This window comes from Sapajus apella, unplaced genomic scaffold (assembly GCF_009761245.1).
Source record: "Sapajus apella isolate SASKATOON/1434 unplaced genomic scaffold, GSC_monkey_1.0 scaffold10, whole genome shotgun sequence".
NCBI classification, from domain to species: Eukaryota; Metazoa; Chordata; class Mammalia; order Primates; family Cebidae; genus Sapajus; species Sapajus apella.
The window spans coordinates 8,013,451-8,030,156 of NW_022436950.1; the positions used below are offsets into that span (position 1 = coordinate 8,013,451).

The 16,706-nt window shown below is 38.5% G+C and overlaps 1 protein-coding gene across 2 annotated transcripts in view; it reads right to left on the minus strand.

The window, feature by feature from the left end:
• DIS3L2 (DIS3 like 3'-5' exoribonuclease 2) overlaps positions 1-16,706 on the minus strand; it is a 385,644-nt gene that overhangs the window by 247,192 nt on the left and 121,746 nt on the right. For both annotated transcript variants that reach the window (XM_032277907.1, XM_032277908.1), the window contains exon 6: positions 6,794-7,028. In XM_032277907.1, the coding sequence (XP_032133798.1) occupies positions 6,794-7,028 (235 nt within the window). The remainder of the gene's footprint in view (positions 1-6,793; positions 7,029-16,706) is intronic.

The following is a 16,706-nucleotide window of genomic DNA, read 5'->3' on the forward strand; positions in this document are numbered from 1 at the left end:
ACAGAAGGAACATATCTCAGCATAATAAAAGCCATATATGACAGACCCACAGCTAATATCATACTGAATGGGGAAAAATTAAAAGCCTTTCTTCTAAGGTCTGGAACACAACCAGGATACCCACTGTCATTACTGTTATTCAACATAGTACTGGAAGTCCTAGCTAGAGCAACCAGACAAGAGAAAGAAAGAAAAGGCACCCAAACTGGAAAGGAAGAAGTCAAATTATCCTTGCTTGCAGATGATATGATCTTATATTTGGAAAACCCTAAAGACTTCACCAAAAAACTATCAGAACTGAAAATTCAGTAAACTTTCAGGATATAAAATCAACACACAAAAATCAGTAGCATTTCCTTATGTTAACAGCAAACAATCTGAAAAAGAAAGTAATCTCATTTACAATAGCTACAAATAAAATTAAATACCTCAAAATTAAACAAAGAAATGAAAGATCTCTACAATGAAAACTATAAAACATTTATGAATGACATTAAAGAGGGCACAAAAATATTTAAAGATATTTCAAGTTAATGGATGGGAAGAATCAATATTGTTAAAATGTCCATACCAAAGCAATCTACAGATTCAATTCAGTCCCTAACAAATACCAATGACATTATCCATAGAAAAAAAAAAAAAAAAAAGAAACCCTAACGTTTATAAAAAAATCAAAAAGATCCAAAATAGTCAAAGCTGTCCCAAGCAAAAGGAACAAAACTGGAGGAATCACATTGCTAGACTTCAAATTATACTACAGAGCTATAGTAACCAAAATGGCATGGTACTGGCATTAAAAAAAGATACATAGACCAGTGGAACAGAGTAGAGAACCCAGGAGTAAATCCATACATCCACAGTGAACTCATTTTCAACAAAGGAACCAATAACATACACTAGGGAAAAGACAGTCTCTTCAATAAATGGTGCTGAAAAAACTGGATATCCATATGCAGAAGAATGAGAGTAGACGCCTATCTTTTGTCACACAGAAAATCAAATCAAAATGTATTAAAGACTTTAAGACCTCAAACTATTAAACTACAAAAATAAAATACTGGAGAAACTCTCCATGACACTGAACTGGGCAAAGACTAATTGAGCAAAGAAGACAGACAAATGGCAGACAAGTTTATGGAAAAGTGCTCAGCATCAGTGACCATGAGAGAAATGCAAGTCAAAACTACAATCAGATATCATCTCACCCCAGTTCAAATGGCTTTATCTAAAAGATAGGCAATAACAAATGTTGGTAAGGATGTGGAGAAAATGGAACCCTCATACACTGTTGGTGAGAATGTAAATTAGTAAACCCAGTATGGAGAACAGTTTGGAAGTTCCTCAAACTAGAAATAAAACTGGATATATACATAGCAACCCCATTCCTACATATATATCCAAAAGAAAGTAAAACAGCATATTGAAGGGGTATCTGCACTCCCATGTTTATCACAGCACTATTCATAATAGCCAAGATTTGGAAACAACCTATATGTCGATCAACAGACAAATGGGTAAATAAAATGTGGCAGATGTACACGATGGAGTACTATTCAGCCATAAAAAAACAAAAGAATGTGATCCTGTCATTTGCAACAACATGGATGGAACTGGAGGTCATTATGTTAATTGAAGTAGTCAGGCACAGAAAGACAAACTTCATATGTTCTCATTTATCTGTGAGAGCTAAAAACTGAAACAATTTGCAAATCAAAGCCACATTGAGATACCATCTCACGCCAGTTAGACTGGCAATCATTAAAAAATCTGGAGACAACAGATGCTGGAGAGGATGTGGAGAAGTGGGATCATGTTTACACTGTTGGTGAGAGTGTAAATTAGTTCAACCATTGTGGAAGACAGTGTGGCGATTCCTCAAGGATCTAGAAATAGAAATTCCATTTGACCCAGCAATCCCATTACTGGGTGTATACCCAAAGGACTATAAATTGTTCTATTGTAAAGACACATGAACACGTATGTTCATCGTGGCACTGACCTGGAACCAAACCAAATGCCCATCAGTGATAGACTGGACAAAGAAAATGTGGTACACATACACCATGGAATACTATGCAGAGTGATGAGTCTGTGGCCTTTGTAGGGACGTGGATGAACCTGGAAACCATCATTCTCAGCAAACTGACATAAGAACAGAAAATCAAACACTGCATGTTCTCATTCATAGGCAGGTGTTGAACAATGAGAACACTTGGACAAAAAGAGGGGAGCATCACAAACTGGGATCTCAATAGCTATGGGAGGGATGGCAGGAGGGAGGGTAGGGGAGGGACAACGTGGGGAGAAATGTCAGGTATAGGTGATGGGGGGATGGTGGCAACAAACCATGAATGTACCTATGCAACAATCTTGCATGATCTGTACATGTACCCCAGAATCTAAAGTACAATAAATAAATTTTAAAAAAAGAAACTGAAACAATTGAACTATGGAGATAGATAGTAGAAGGATGACTATCAGAGGGTGGGAAGGGTAGTAAGTAGGGAGAAGTGGCAATGGTTAATGAATGCAAAAAAAGTAGTTATAAAGAATGAATAAGACCTACTAATTCCTAGCACAACAGTGTGACTATAGTAATTTTAAAAATTTAATTGTATATTTAAAAATAACTAAAAGAGCACAATCAGATTGTATGAAACACAAAGGATAAATGCTTGAGGTGAGGGATAACCCATTTACCCTGATGAGATTATTATACATTGCATGACCTTATCAAAACATCTCATGTACCCCATAAATATATATACCTACTATGTACCCACAATTAAAGATTTAAAAATTAAAAAAAAAAAAATTCCCACTGTTATCTTTCTGTTTAACACAGGTCTGGACAAGGCTTCACTTTGTTTTTTTAAATCAGATTTTTAAGGCTTGGCACAAAACACTGTGCCAAAATTGTGGTTGATGAGAAATTGCTATATATTTAATTTTAAATATAATTTCTGAAGCAAACATGGTCTTCTAGTTATATTAATCATCATTATATACAGTGAAGAGCTATATATATATAGGGAAAAGAAGAAATGCATGCTGAGAAAAAAGAAGGGTTGCCAAACCTGAGAAAGGGTTCCTGGAGTTTCAGTAACCCCAAGTGTCATAGGAATAATCATATGCGTCTGATTTTCTCAGCAGAAGGTGAGTACAGTTACTTTTTATTCAAGGAAAGAGTATTTAAACCTCAGCACTGAAAGGGATTGTCTTGGAAGGAGATCAATCTTAAGTGGGAAAAATGGGGTCTTCATGGCTCCCAAAGGTGACTTGAGCAGGCCCCAGATGTAACAGACAGACAACTCTCAGAGGGAATTAAGGACTCCATGTAGATTTTCCTCTTCAGAAACAGCTGAAGTTGACCAGGAGATAGAAGTAAAAGAGTCATTACATCTACACTTTAAACCCATGCTCACTCATCAGGGTACAGGCAGAGGCTTGTCTCTAAACCAGAAAACTAAAAAACATCTCTGGAAGACCCTCCTGGGATACGAAGCAGGAAATGTACATCACAGCCTGATTAGGTCACCATCACCAAGATTCAGAGGCCAAAACTGTTCTTAAAATTCCTGGTGATGAAACAGAACTACTGTATCATTTAACCATGATTATTTCTACCCTTTGGAGTTTGCTAACCATGCCAACTGTTATCCAAACTTTTTTTTTTTTTTTTTTTTTTTTGAGACTGGGTCTCACTATGTTGCCCCAGCCAGTCTCAATCTTCTAGGCTCAAGTGAGTTCCCTGAGTAGCTAGAATTACAGGTGTACCCAGCCAAACATTTTAAAGCCATTTATGCATTTGATACCAAGAAAATTTTAATTGGTTGTCCCTAACCTCCACACAAATGCGAAGTTTCTATGCTAACAACAAAGCTACTGCTTGTAAAGTGGTAAAAGCTCAATCTCAAGGGGCTGTGGGGACTGGACCTCTAAAAGGGGCCCACATCTTTGGCTCACTCTCTCTCAGGGGCTGAGGATAATACAGACCTGTGCCATCAACCTCAAAAAAACTACCATATGAGTGTCTAAGATGCCCAGAGATGTTTCTCTTAATGCAATGATAGGCACTTGCTACAGACAATGGAAGCAATTGCTCTCTTACCAGAGAAACTGGTAGTTGTCACAAAGATATAACTATTTCCTCAGCAAACAGGTATATGCTATAAATACACATGCAATACTAAAGCAAAAACAAACAAAAAACACTTTTGAACACAAGCATGAACTAGGATTAATCATCCACTTGCAAGTACAACACAAAGCAAAGAGCCTTTCTAGAAGTCTTAGGAAAAGTTCATGACATTTTTAAGGTTATGGTTTGTTTCAATAACAAATTTCAAAACCCTAAATAGTGCAAAAAGTACTAACATCCTAACAGTAACCAGATTTTTTTTATTATCCCAAGTAAGAGAAGCTGGTTGAAATATCCTTAAAAATGCTGTGATTTCTAAAAGAGCAAATTGTAATTTTCCTAAATATCAAGAGGGCAAGAAATGAGAAACAGCCATGTGGTTTCACAAACTCTCTATTTAGAGGCTAGCAGGAAACAGAAATCTGTACCAGATACTGAGGGAAGGATTAAGGCTGTTCCCTCAGTTAGGGCTACTAACGAAGTAATATAAATAACAGTGGGCTAGGAAGGATGCAAAAAGAATAAGGAAAGAAACATGCATACGGTGGGCTTGTAATATACTCAATGATATTTATTTCTAAGAAAGAGGGAAGGGCTAGGCATGATGGCTCACACCTGTAATCCCAGTGTTTTGGGAGGCCAAAGCAGGAGCATCACTTGAGGCCAGGAGTTCAAGACTAGCCATGGTTTCTATTTTTTAATAGAGACCCTGTCTCTATTAAAAAAAACAGTAACAACAACCAATTATCTGGGTGTAGTGGTGCACACCTGTAGTCCCAGCTACTCAGGAGGCTGAGGCAGGAAGATTGACTGAGCCCAGGAGGTCAAGGCTGCAGTGAGCTATGATCACACCACTACACTCCAGCCTGGGTGAAAAAAGTGAGACCCTGTCTCAAAAGGGATGTAGAGGGAGAATTGCAATAGAGGTGAATCAAGAGGAGGTATAGCATCAGAGTTTCCCAAAACTCTGGGTTGGATGCTAACAAAGTGAACTGTTAGCATCCAACCCAGGCATCAATTCTGCTGTTAATTCTATCCATCAGTATTTCCTTGTCCTTGTATTTGTACCAACCACTAATGAGAGATCAATGTGTCTTATCCCTTCACTTGGAGCCCAGAGGAAAAGAGGCTGCTGAGATCGGCCAAGCCTATCACCACAGCTGGGTTTCCACAAAGTAGTTTTAAGCCAAATACTCAATATGCTTTAAAGTGTTCCTTTGCCTGTCTTTATTCTCTAAATATCTCTCTTCCTTGCTGATCTTGTTAATGAAGGATTTGGCTACTTAGAGTACTGATTATTTGCCACTCTTCTCACTGAAAATACATGACTCATAGTACTGATGTGATTATGATAATACACATTTACTTTAAGAAGACGGTCGCAGTATTCAACTATTTTTAAACAAAAGAAAGTAGAAAAATCGCAAGAATGAAATGTCAAGGAATAGCATCCAAAACAAACTGGCTGAGCTCTGAACAGTGAAACCACTAGTTATCTAAGCATGTCCCGAAACAAAAGGAACTTGGGTACTCTGAAGTCAGTGATACCCGGCAGGGCCCAAAGTAGTACTTGACAGAGGAAGTAGTAGCTTCTTCAGTCAAGAAGAATTTCAAAGTTGGAAAGTCATTCTGAATGAGGAGTATTAACACCAAAAAGGACACATTCTGTCAAAAAATGCTTTCTTTTCCAGATCACTACTTCATCAGCAATGGAGAAAAACAGAGTCATCCTTCTGCAGTCATTTCCTGAAAATGCGTTCTGCTTTGTTTACACTGTAGGGACATATGCTCACCAGTCCCTAAACAAGTTGTCTGCTGAACATCTTCCTTTAGTCATCTTCTGGCATTTCTCCTAGCCTTTTGTGGGAACTGTGCCAGAAACAACTTCTTGATAACAAAGCTCATTATCTAGTCAGTCTGGTCAGGTCAGAGTTGGTTGGTTTCCATTAACAGTATACATAAAATTCAATTTGGCTAGAAAATATACTCCTTCTATATAGAATCTCTTTGAGATCTCATGTTGAAATATTCAAATTATACTTAATACTTTCCCTTAAGTCTCCTAGAATGTGGTCAGGTAGGGTCCATGGTCACAGCTCTCATGTGTTTACAATTGCTTTTTTCCTGCATCCAGAGGACCCATGGCTTATATTTCAATTAGAGAAAACAAGACTGGCTTTTTAAAAGGCTTAGAATCAAAATACTTTCTGAGGCTATCTGTTTATAAAATTTTGGGTGATCCATGCCACCAGAAATGACAAAAATACTTTTAAAAGATATTTAAAGTAAAACAGAGTAAAATAAAGTGCTTTTTCATAAGAATGTTACATACCAGTTTAATTCTGTTCACATCAGCCAGAGGATTGGGTTTATCACAAGAGATATCAAGGTTAACCAGCAACACAGCTCAAGCCTATTAGGAATGTGACAACTGCAACTACTGCCCACACAAACCGCTGGTAGCACTTTCATCCCCTCTTTCACAACCAGCAGCTAAACCTGTCAAAGATCCCCTTGTCTAAAAGCTGCCACAGGTCAAAAATTAGGACTATATCAACTGCATTGTGTTATTTACTCTGTAGCAGGGAGAGAATTCCAATATTTAATCAGTGTACTTAAAAAAAAAAAGTCAGACGATAGTCTAGTACTCACCTTTTTCAGAAACACAAACTGAGAGTTTCTTAACACCATCAACCAGCACATTTTGTGTGATGCCATGTCCATCTTCTGAGTCGCTGCCATCAAACTGCGCCTCTATAATGACATCAGGACTGTCATTACAGTTTTTCAGGGACTGCTGTGGGAGATGGTGTCCACAGAGCTCCTCAGGGAGATCTGATTCACAGGTACCTTCTGTTTCTTTATCATTGCTCTCTGGTTTTACTACCTGAAGAAAATAGAAAAATTCTGCTAAATCACTGGGAGAAAAAAAAAAAAGCAAATTTTTCTTTTCTAAGGAAGAAGCCGCATATTCAGAAGTTAATTGTATTGGACACTCTTCATGTAGTTCAAAAAAGAATCTTTATTTTCCAAAAGCACAGACCACCTAATGCACATAATCAATCCAGCAAAGACAGGAAGACACTCAGCTCTTCAGGATGCCCCAAATTAATGCCTTATCCACTTCTCATATTTCTGAGCTACATTTTCATCACCTCTCCCCAAAGGCCCTGAACACCAGAAGCAGTATCATGTTGCTTCATAAAGGTTCACCATATAGGAACAATTAGTAAGTTAGGGAATGATAAAAAGAACTCAACAAAGTATGCCACAGTGTTCCCAAAGGAAACCACAAGAACACAAGATGAAGTGGAAGAAAAACAAAATTAAGTGTGAACAAGAGTTTATAAAACGTTCTCATAAAAATATAAGGCTTTACTCGAGAGGTCGAGGTGGGAGGATTACTTGAGCCCAGTAGGCACAGGTTGCAGTGAGTTGAGATTGTGCCTACAGCCTAGGCAACAAAGCGAGACCCTGTCTCCAAAAATAAATAAGCTTTAACTCCCCATTTTGTGACCTGAAATCAATATGTAAAATACATACACTGATGGACATTTACACTACAATACTAATGAATCAAGTAGAGGAAAAAAAATCCAGGCCAGGTGCAATAACTCACACCTGTAATCTCAGCACTATGGGAGGCCAAGGCAGGACTTTAAGACCAGCCTGGGTAACATATTGAGACCTTGTCTCTACAAAAAATTTAAAAATCAACCAGGCATACAGGTGGCGCCTGTAGTCCTAGCTACTTGGGAGGCTGATGTGGGAATATCAATTGAGCTTAGGAGTTACAGTGAGCTATGATCATGCCACAGCACTCCAGCCTAGGTGATAAACAGATATTCTATCTCTAAAAAATTTAAAAATAAAATAAAAAACCAATCCAGATACTAATCCATTTCATGAGTTTGTCACATACAGCACTCTGATGTCTATGGGCACTATATGAAAACAACCAGGTGTTACTGAGTCACTGAAAAAAATTGTGACCCTACACGTAAATCTGCCCATCCAACATTAGCAAAAAAGCAGCAGATTTTGTAGGTTCTGGATGGTACCTGAATGCCACATCCTTTTTAAGAATCTATTTCTAGATGAGATATCTATGTGCAATTTAAACATATAAAACTTAAATGATCACACATGTATATATAAATATAAAAAATGAATTTGATCACTACTTGTAAACATTCCTTTTATTCTTTCAAACAAATGTTGGAATGCCCACCTCGTGCCAGGCACAGTCATGAGTCCTACATCCTAGTGGGGAGACAAATGGTGAACAATTTACTCATTCAACAAGTCATTATGGAGTCCCTTTCATGGTGCCAGAAATTGTTATAGGTGCCAAGGACAGAACACTGAACACAATCAAAAGTCGACTACTGAGAAACGCCATTAAATATATTGAAAAAATGAGAAAGTTGATTAAGTAAATGAGAGAATAATAGAGAGAATGTGGTTAGTTTATCAGAAGGGTGGTTAGGGAATATTGCTTAGAAGCAGCAGCATTTGAGGAGAGACCTGAATGAAGTGAGTGAGCTCTAGCAGTTTCACCATATGTTAAATTTGATAGGTCTAATGTTCTAATTAAAAGTCACACAAAGATCACGCTTAGTGAAAGAGCTCACCTTATACAAGAAAGAAAAAGTTATTAAATCTTTCCTAAAACATTTTAATGCAGTAGGTTCAATTAACATAACCATCCCTAGACAATTAATATTATAATATCCACTCAGAAAATCAAAGTAAAATATTACAAAGATATTAACGATCAGAATAAACATCAGAATATATCCTCGATTTGTGAAAATTGACTCCATAAAAACATAGTTAACAGAAAAACTTGTAAACAATGCTTTATTCTTTTGAGCAAAATTGCGCTCAAACTTTTGAGCAAAAGTTTAAGGAATTTTTTTAAAAACTTGGTTCCCAATCCCTAAGTACATTTAATAAAAAAAAAAATTTTTTTTTTTGCTGTGTTTTGACTCTTGCCAGCTTCATACATTGATGTGTCCATTCATCTGTCCATGAGAAGTTAGAACAGACACGTCTCCCTCTTTTTAAAACTGCAAAAAATTTCTACTGGCTAGGCCAGTAATCTCCAAAAAGATTCCCTCAGGCCCCTTCCTGCAAGAGCTCATGTGAGTGAAGCTATAGCTAGGGCACTGACACACAGGTTCAACATCCCTAATCTGAAAATCCAAATGGTCTAAAATCTGGAACTTTTTGAGCATCAGCATGATACTCAAAAGACAGGCTCAGTGGAGCATTTCAGATTTCAGATTTTAGGATTTAGGATGCTCAACTGGTATAATGTAAATATTCCAAAACCTGGAAAACATCCAAAACCCAAAAACACTTCTGGTCCCAAAAAGGACATTATTTTGGATAAGAATTTCTTATTTTGGGTAAGGAATACTCAGTCTGTACAATTAAAAATGAGCTCTCCTGTCTGCTCTTCTGCTTTACCACATAAGTCTTATTTTCATAACTGACCCAAAGAAGATCATTCAAAAATTAGAAAATATATTGGCAAGTTATGGAAGAAAAAGAATTTGGTATCACTCAAATCAACAAATTCATTCAATTTCTTCAAATGTGCCTGGCACATTCAGAAATATTTAGAAACATCTGCCCCTGACTATCCTCAAAGAACTAATACAACCTTGGGTACTGTCAGAGCAGCCCAAGCACAGGCAGAAGGCGCAGGGGTACAACCTATGTCTAAAGCATGGTGGCTACAGTACAATCTCTGCTCTGCTGGTTTTTCCTGTATCATTCCCACACATACTTTATCTCAGAGAGAGGAGTTCTAAGCAAGTGGTAAAAGAAAATTGACATGCTACAGTTGGACTAGTAGGTAAAAGGCAGTCTCCTAGAAAGACCTTATGGGCTAGGCACAGTGGCTCATGCCTGTAATCCCAGCACTTTGGGAGGCCAAGTTGGGAGATCACTTGAAGTCAGGAGCTCAAGACCAGCCTGGCCAACAGGATGAAACGCTGTCTCTATTAAAAATACGAAAATTAGCTGGGTATGGTGGCGCACGCCTATAATCCCAGCTACTCAGGAGACTTAAGCAAGAGAATCACTTGAGCCTAGGGGGCAAAGGTTGCAGTGAGCTGAGATCACTGCCACTGCATTCCAGCCTGAGCAGCAGAGCAAGACTAAAAAAGAAAAGAAAAAAAAGGAAGACATTATGCAAAGGGCTCAGGCCTTTAGTTTCTATTATATATTTATTTCCATCACTAATGGCTTCACAAAGGATTTGGTTCCCACCAACCACAGAGAAACTATCACAGGAATCAGAATTCTGACTTTGTTATACAATCTGCAGGCTGAACTTTCTTACAGTAAAAGGTCTTTCTCTGCATGTATGAATATGTATGGGAGGAGTATAGACTGTAATAAGCATGATTATGCCTGCCTACTTAATAATTATTCTTTGGCTCACGCATACAAAGTTTAAGAAGAGAATGGAAAGAGAAGGTGACATGGTTTGGCTGAGCCCCTACCCAAATCTCATCTTGAATTGCAGCTCCCACAATTCCCACATGTCATGGGAGGAAGCTGGTATGAGGTAATTAAATCATGAGGCATGTCTTTCCCATGCTGTTCTTGTGATAGTGAACAAGTCTCACGTGATCTGATGGTTTTATAAAGGGGAGTTTCCCTGAACAAGTTCTCTTCTCTTGTAAGCTACCATGTGAAACATGCCTTTCACCTTTGGCCATGACTGGAAGACCTCCCCAGTCACGTGGAACTGTGAGTCCATTAAACTTCTTTATTTTGTAAATTGCCCAGTCTTGGGCATGAAAATGGACTAATACAGAAGATCAGTGGAAAGCAATAACCAGAGTACAGCAAGCTTAACTGTAGGGCATATTCAAAAACTAACCTAGATCTGACTTTGTGATAATCTTCATGGTTTAAATTAACTATACTAAAAAATTAGTGTTTTAGGTTCTAAATTCACTTTTGACTTACTAAACCAAATAAATAAATAAATAAATAAATAAAGCTACAATGCAGCAGTCCCCAACCTTCTCAGCACTAGGGACTAGCTTTGTGGAAGACAATTTTTCCACAGACCAGAGGTGTGGGGGGCTGTTTTGGGATGAAACTGCTCCATCTCAGATCATCAAGCATCTCACAATAGAGGTCATCCTCCTATGAGAATCTAATGCCCCTGCTGATCTGGCCGGAGGCAGAGCTCAGGCAGGAATGCTCGCTTGGCCACTGCTCACCTCCTGTTGTGTGGCCCAGTTTCTAACAGACCAGTCCATGACCCAAGGTTTGGAGACATCTGAGGTAACAGGATTAATAAATTAAGTCATTCAAAACTGTGCAATTAAAATATAAATTAATATGTTACTTTTTTTTTTTTTTTTTTTGTTTTGTTTTGTTTTGTTTTTGTTTTTTTTTTTGAGACAGAATCTTGCTCTGTTACCAGGCTGGAGTGCAGTGGTACAATCTCAGCTCACGCAACCTCCGCCTCCTGGGCTCAAGCGATTCTTCCGCTTCAGCCTCCCGACTAGCTAGGACCACAGGCGTGTGCCACCACACCCGGCTAATTTTTTGTGTGTTTTTAGTAGAGATGGGGTTTCACCATGTTGGCCAGGATGGTCTCGATCTCTTGACCTCGTGATCCGCCCACCTTGGCCTCCCAAAGTGCTGGGATTACAGGTGTGAGCCACCACGCCCGGCCAATATGTTACTTCCTTAAAGCATTTTATTATGTGTTATTATCCTAAGACACATAAGAAAAGAACAAAAGGTATAGGGGAAAAAGATCATCATGAGATCACAGGACTCAAAACCTATGTACTCTCTAACCATTCCATATTGCATACTGGTTAAAAGTAAGGGTATGGGATACCTTAGAGAAATGGTTAATTCAAATCTGAAGCAGGAAATGGACAAGACAATCCTGGAACCTCTTGTCATACTGGGAAAACAAGACAGCTATCAATGGCTACTAGGGTCTTATCTAAAGGACACAGGAAATATCATAAAGGGGCTCTCGCTGGTCAACTATGGAGAATTCTATGCATTTATTCTACCTGGTCTGTACAAACTGTACCTCAAGGTAACCAAGTAATTGATGAGGTAAAGTTTTTCTTTATAGAAGAGTTTTACCTAATTAAATTAGGGAAAGGGAAAAAAAAAAGGCTTTCTGTATCACCATTTTGCCATCCTTACTGAAATAATGGATTCAGGTAATGATCATCAATGATTGCTAAAACCAGTAAGTCATAAGTTGATGAAGAGGAAGTTTTATAATGGATGAACATTTTATAATGGATAGACCAGAGAGGCAATAATAATGGATGGATGTTTTATAATGCGTGAACCAGAGTTTTATAATGAATGGATGAGAGAGGCAATACCTGAACCTACTGATCAATATGCATATTTTAAAAAGAGAAACAACCTAAGTGCTTCCTGATTCACTATACAGGAAGAAAACATCACCACCTATGAAGCAGTTTTTCCCCAAAATTAAACCTGATCCAATACAGAAAATGGAACAGAAAACACTACCATGCACACTTAATCATATTCAGCATGTGAGAAATTCTATAGGACAAATAACCCAGTTTTGCCAATAAATAAATTGCAAGAAAAAAGGGTAAGCCTATAAATTAAAATATTTGTTACATATCAACAAAAGACAATTTTGTAGGCTTTATTTGAATCCTGATTTTAACTAACTGTATTTTATTTTATTTATTTATTTTTTTGAGACAGAGTTGTGCTCCATTACCTACACTGGAGTGCAATAGCACTATCTCGGCTCACTGCAACCTCTGCCTCAAGAGATCCTCCCACTTCAGCCTCCCAACTAGCTGGGACTACAGGCGTGCACCGCCATGCCTGGCTAATTTTTTTATTTTTGGTAGAGATGGAGTTTTGTCAAATTGCCCAGGCTGGTCTCGAACTCCTGAGCTCAAGCAATCCACCCACCTTTGTCTCCCAAAGTGCTGAAATTACAGGTGTGAGCCACCATGCCCAGGCCTGTATTTTTAAAAAAGAAAAGAAAGGGGGAAAAAAAAAGGAGGAGAGAGAAAATCAGAGGAATGTAAATACTGATTAGACAATGAACACTGCTGTGACTGTCTTTCAAAAATCTCTAACTTTGGGGGATACCCGAAGTATTTATGGATGAAATGACTGACCCATCCATACTCACTCCTTAGGTGATTTCATGCAATCTCTTGGCTTTAAATCTCTCTCTACATGCTACTAACTCCCAAAGTTAAGTGTCTATCTTTCCCCTCATCTTCAGACTTATATCTGATTGTCTAGATGACGTCCCAAACAAGAGAACCCTTGATCCCCACTAGAGCCTGCTCCTCACCCAGCACAGCTCTCTCAACAGATGACATAATCTTTCATCCAGTTCCTCCAGCCCTAAACCATGGCACTACCCTTGACTCTTTCCCTCTCATTCCCCATATTCAATCCATCAGAAGAGCCTAGAGGCCCTTCCTTTAAATGTATCTTCTTGCCATTTCCACTGTTACTACACAAACCCAAACAGCCTTTCTAATGGGTGGACCAGAGTTTTATAATGAATGGATGAGAGAGGCAATACCTGAACCCACTGATCAAAATGCATTATGATGAATTACTGCAATAACTGATCTATTGATTTCCATTTGGGGCCAATAAAGTTAGAGCAATCTTTTTTTTTTTTTTTTTTTAGACAGAGTCTCACTCTGTCGCCCAGGCTGGAGTGCAGTGGCGTGATCTCAGCTCACTGCAACTTCCCCCTCCCAGGTTCAAGCGATTCTCCTGCCTCAGCCTCCTGAGAGCAATCCTTTTAAAACACAAATCAGATCATGTCATTCTCCCATAACCACTTCCCAACCTCCTTCTAATGCCATGCCACAAGGCCGTATCAAGACTATTCATATCTATTTTTCTATCTTCACGTTCTACAATTTCTTCTTTGGCAAATAACGCTCCAAAACTAGAGACCTTCTTGCTCTTCCCACAATACTACAACCTTCCATCTTAGGGCTTTTTCACTTGCTATCCTTCTATCTGGAAAGCTCTCTAGAATATAGGTTTCATGAACATAGAGCTATCTATTCTATTCACTGCTGTATTCTGAGTTGAGAACAGCATTTAGTAGCCACTCAAATATGCTAACAGAATCAACAAATATGACAATTAATTAGAAAACAACTTATTCAGAGTCTATCTTTCCCAATAAATTCCATGAAGCGCCCATGGCTAGGCCTGGCACACAGTAGTACTCAATTGTCTTTCAAATAAAGAGCCAGACATAGCACACCGTACCTAATATCTCCACATATCTAAAATCTATCCATCTCTCAAGAACTACTCCAAAAAGCATGAATTTTCTATAATCCAAAATCTACCACATAATCTTGCCAGTTCCTCTCTATCTCCCTGCCTGGCCAGGCAAGAATAATTTCTGTTTCTTTGAAGTCCCAAAGCAATTTATCTTTACCTCTTCTTTAGCCCTTCTCAATTTCTTTACTACATTAGTATTACCTAAGCATTATGATTTATCTCACCTGTTAAGACTATCTGCTCACCAATTATGTTTTACACATTTTTGTGTATTCTACAGAAACTTGCATAATCAAACTACTCAATGTTTGATGAATAAATGGACAAATGGGTTCAAGAATAAAGAAATGAACATAAGAGATTATCAAGATGCAAGAGCTTTCAGAAAAGTTCTCAGGCACAAGTGTATGTGGGTTGGAAACTAGTAGCTTAATTTTCCTTGAATCTGTAAAGTAAGAGGTTTTCTTCCATGGGGTTGTCTTTGAAAGAGTTAAGGAGTCTAAATCAGTAGTTCTCAACTTTGAAAGTAGCAGGTCCCTCTGAGAATCAGATGAAAGCTGTAAGGAGTACAAGACCAGCCTGGCCAACATGGCAAAACCCCATCTCTACTAAAAATACAAAAATTACCCAGGTGTGGTGGTGCATGCCTGTAGTCCCAGCTACTTGGGAGGAGGAGGCAGGAGAATTGCTTGAACCCAGGAGGCAGAGGTTACAGTGAGCCGACATCGTGCCACTGCACTCCAGCCTGAGTAACAGGGCAAGACTCCATCTCAAAAAAATAATAATAATAAAAAGAAAATACTCTATAAGAAAGTACAGTAAAGGGCCTGGTGCTTAAGGATACCAGTTCAGGCTGGCCAATATTTTGTAGAACTCTGGGCTCAGAGTGAAAGAAGGGGTCCTAAGGATAGTGGATATATTACTGATACGGTTAACTGAGGACTTTTAAAATCCCTCTGGTTTCTCCATAGACCTGTGAGGGTGGGGCAGCTGACTGCACTTATTACCTGAGCGCATGCTGCAAATGGGATTATTTCTCCCATGGAGATTCAGTCTAGGCTCTGGAGGACAAGACAAAAACAGGCTAGTGAAAGAATCAAATCACTGGATCATACAGGACTTTTTCACTCTCAGTTTTTCCATGAACAGGGTGGGATGGGCATCACATAAGCCTTGCTAATAAAAATAAGCAGTCAAAATACAGACAGATATCAACTGAGGAGTACTGATATGAAATAAATGGCATTTGCAGCCACTAAAAATGCTCTAGACATAGCACATTACAATACTTATTTTAATTTATTTGACTCTCCCCCCTATTCCCAAACACATACACAGAGAAACTTGTGTCAGATACACCCTGAAGTAAGTTTTACCAAGGACATATCTGTAATCTACCTACTGTTTTGTTTTGGAAGGTAAAACTGGACATGAGGAGTATGGCAGCGTGCTGAAAGGAAAAGGCAAGCCTTTCTCCATCAGGCAGGATTCCTTATGCTCTGGAAGACAGAGAACAGCAACCTGGCCTCTACAGTAGGACCCATGGTGCGGCAGTGGGTAGGGGTGCACCCAGAAAAACCATGAGGGATGGATGAAACTGAGGGGAAGCTGTGAGAGGCTCATCACTAAAAGGAACAGACCAAAGCCCAGAATCCTGAGTTCAGAGACACAAGAGAAGAAAAGACACCCTTCTGGAAAAGTAGGCTGGGTGTAGTATGACGTCCGCACTTTAAGGGGAACACAAGCCCTGTGTTGGCAGAGGAATGGCAAAATGCCTTGTAGCATCCTCCTTCAAAGACAAGAACATTTGCTGGGTCAGAGACACTATGCAATAGTGGAAGTGGAAAATAGCTAAGGAAGATGTAATCTAAAAAGCCAGCAGAATTTTAGAAAACATGAGAAAATATGTTGGGAAATATGTTTTAAACATATACAAAAAACACTGCCACAAAAGAAAAATAATGATAAATTTCAACTATATTAAAACTTCTTTTTATTTTAAGACATCATAAAAGAAATGTTAAAAGGCAAGCCACAGAAGTGTTCATACTCAGAATATATAAAGAACTACAGATCAATAAAAGACAAATAATCCAATAGAAAAACGGAAGAAAAGGTTTAAAATACTTCACAAAATAGAGATGACAAGTAGCAATAAAAACGGAAAGGTGTTCTGCCTCATTAGTCAGAGAAATTAAAGCCACAGTGAGATATCACTACAAACCCACAGATGGGC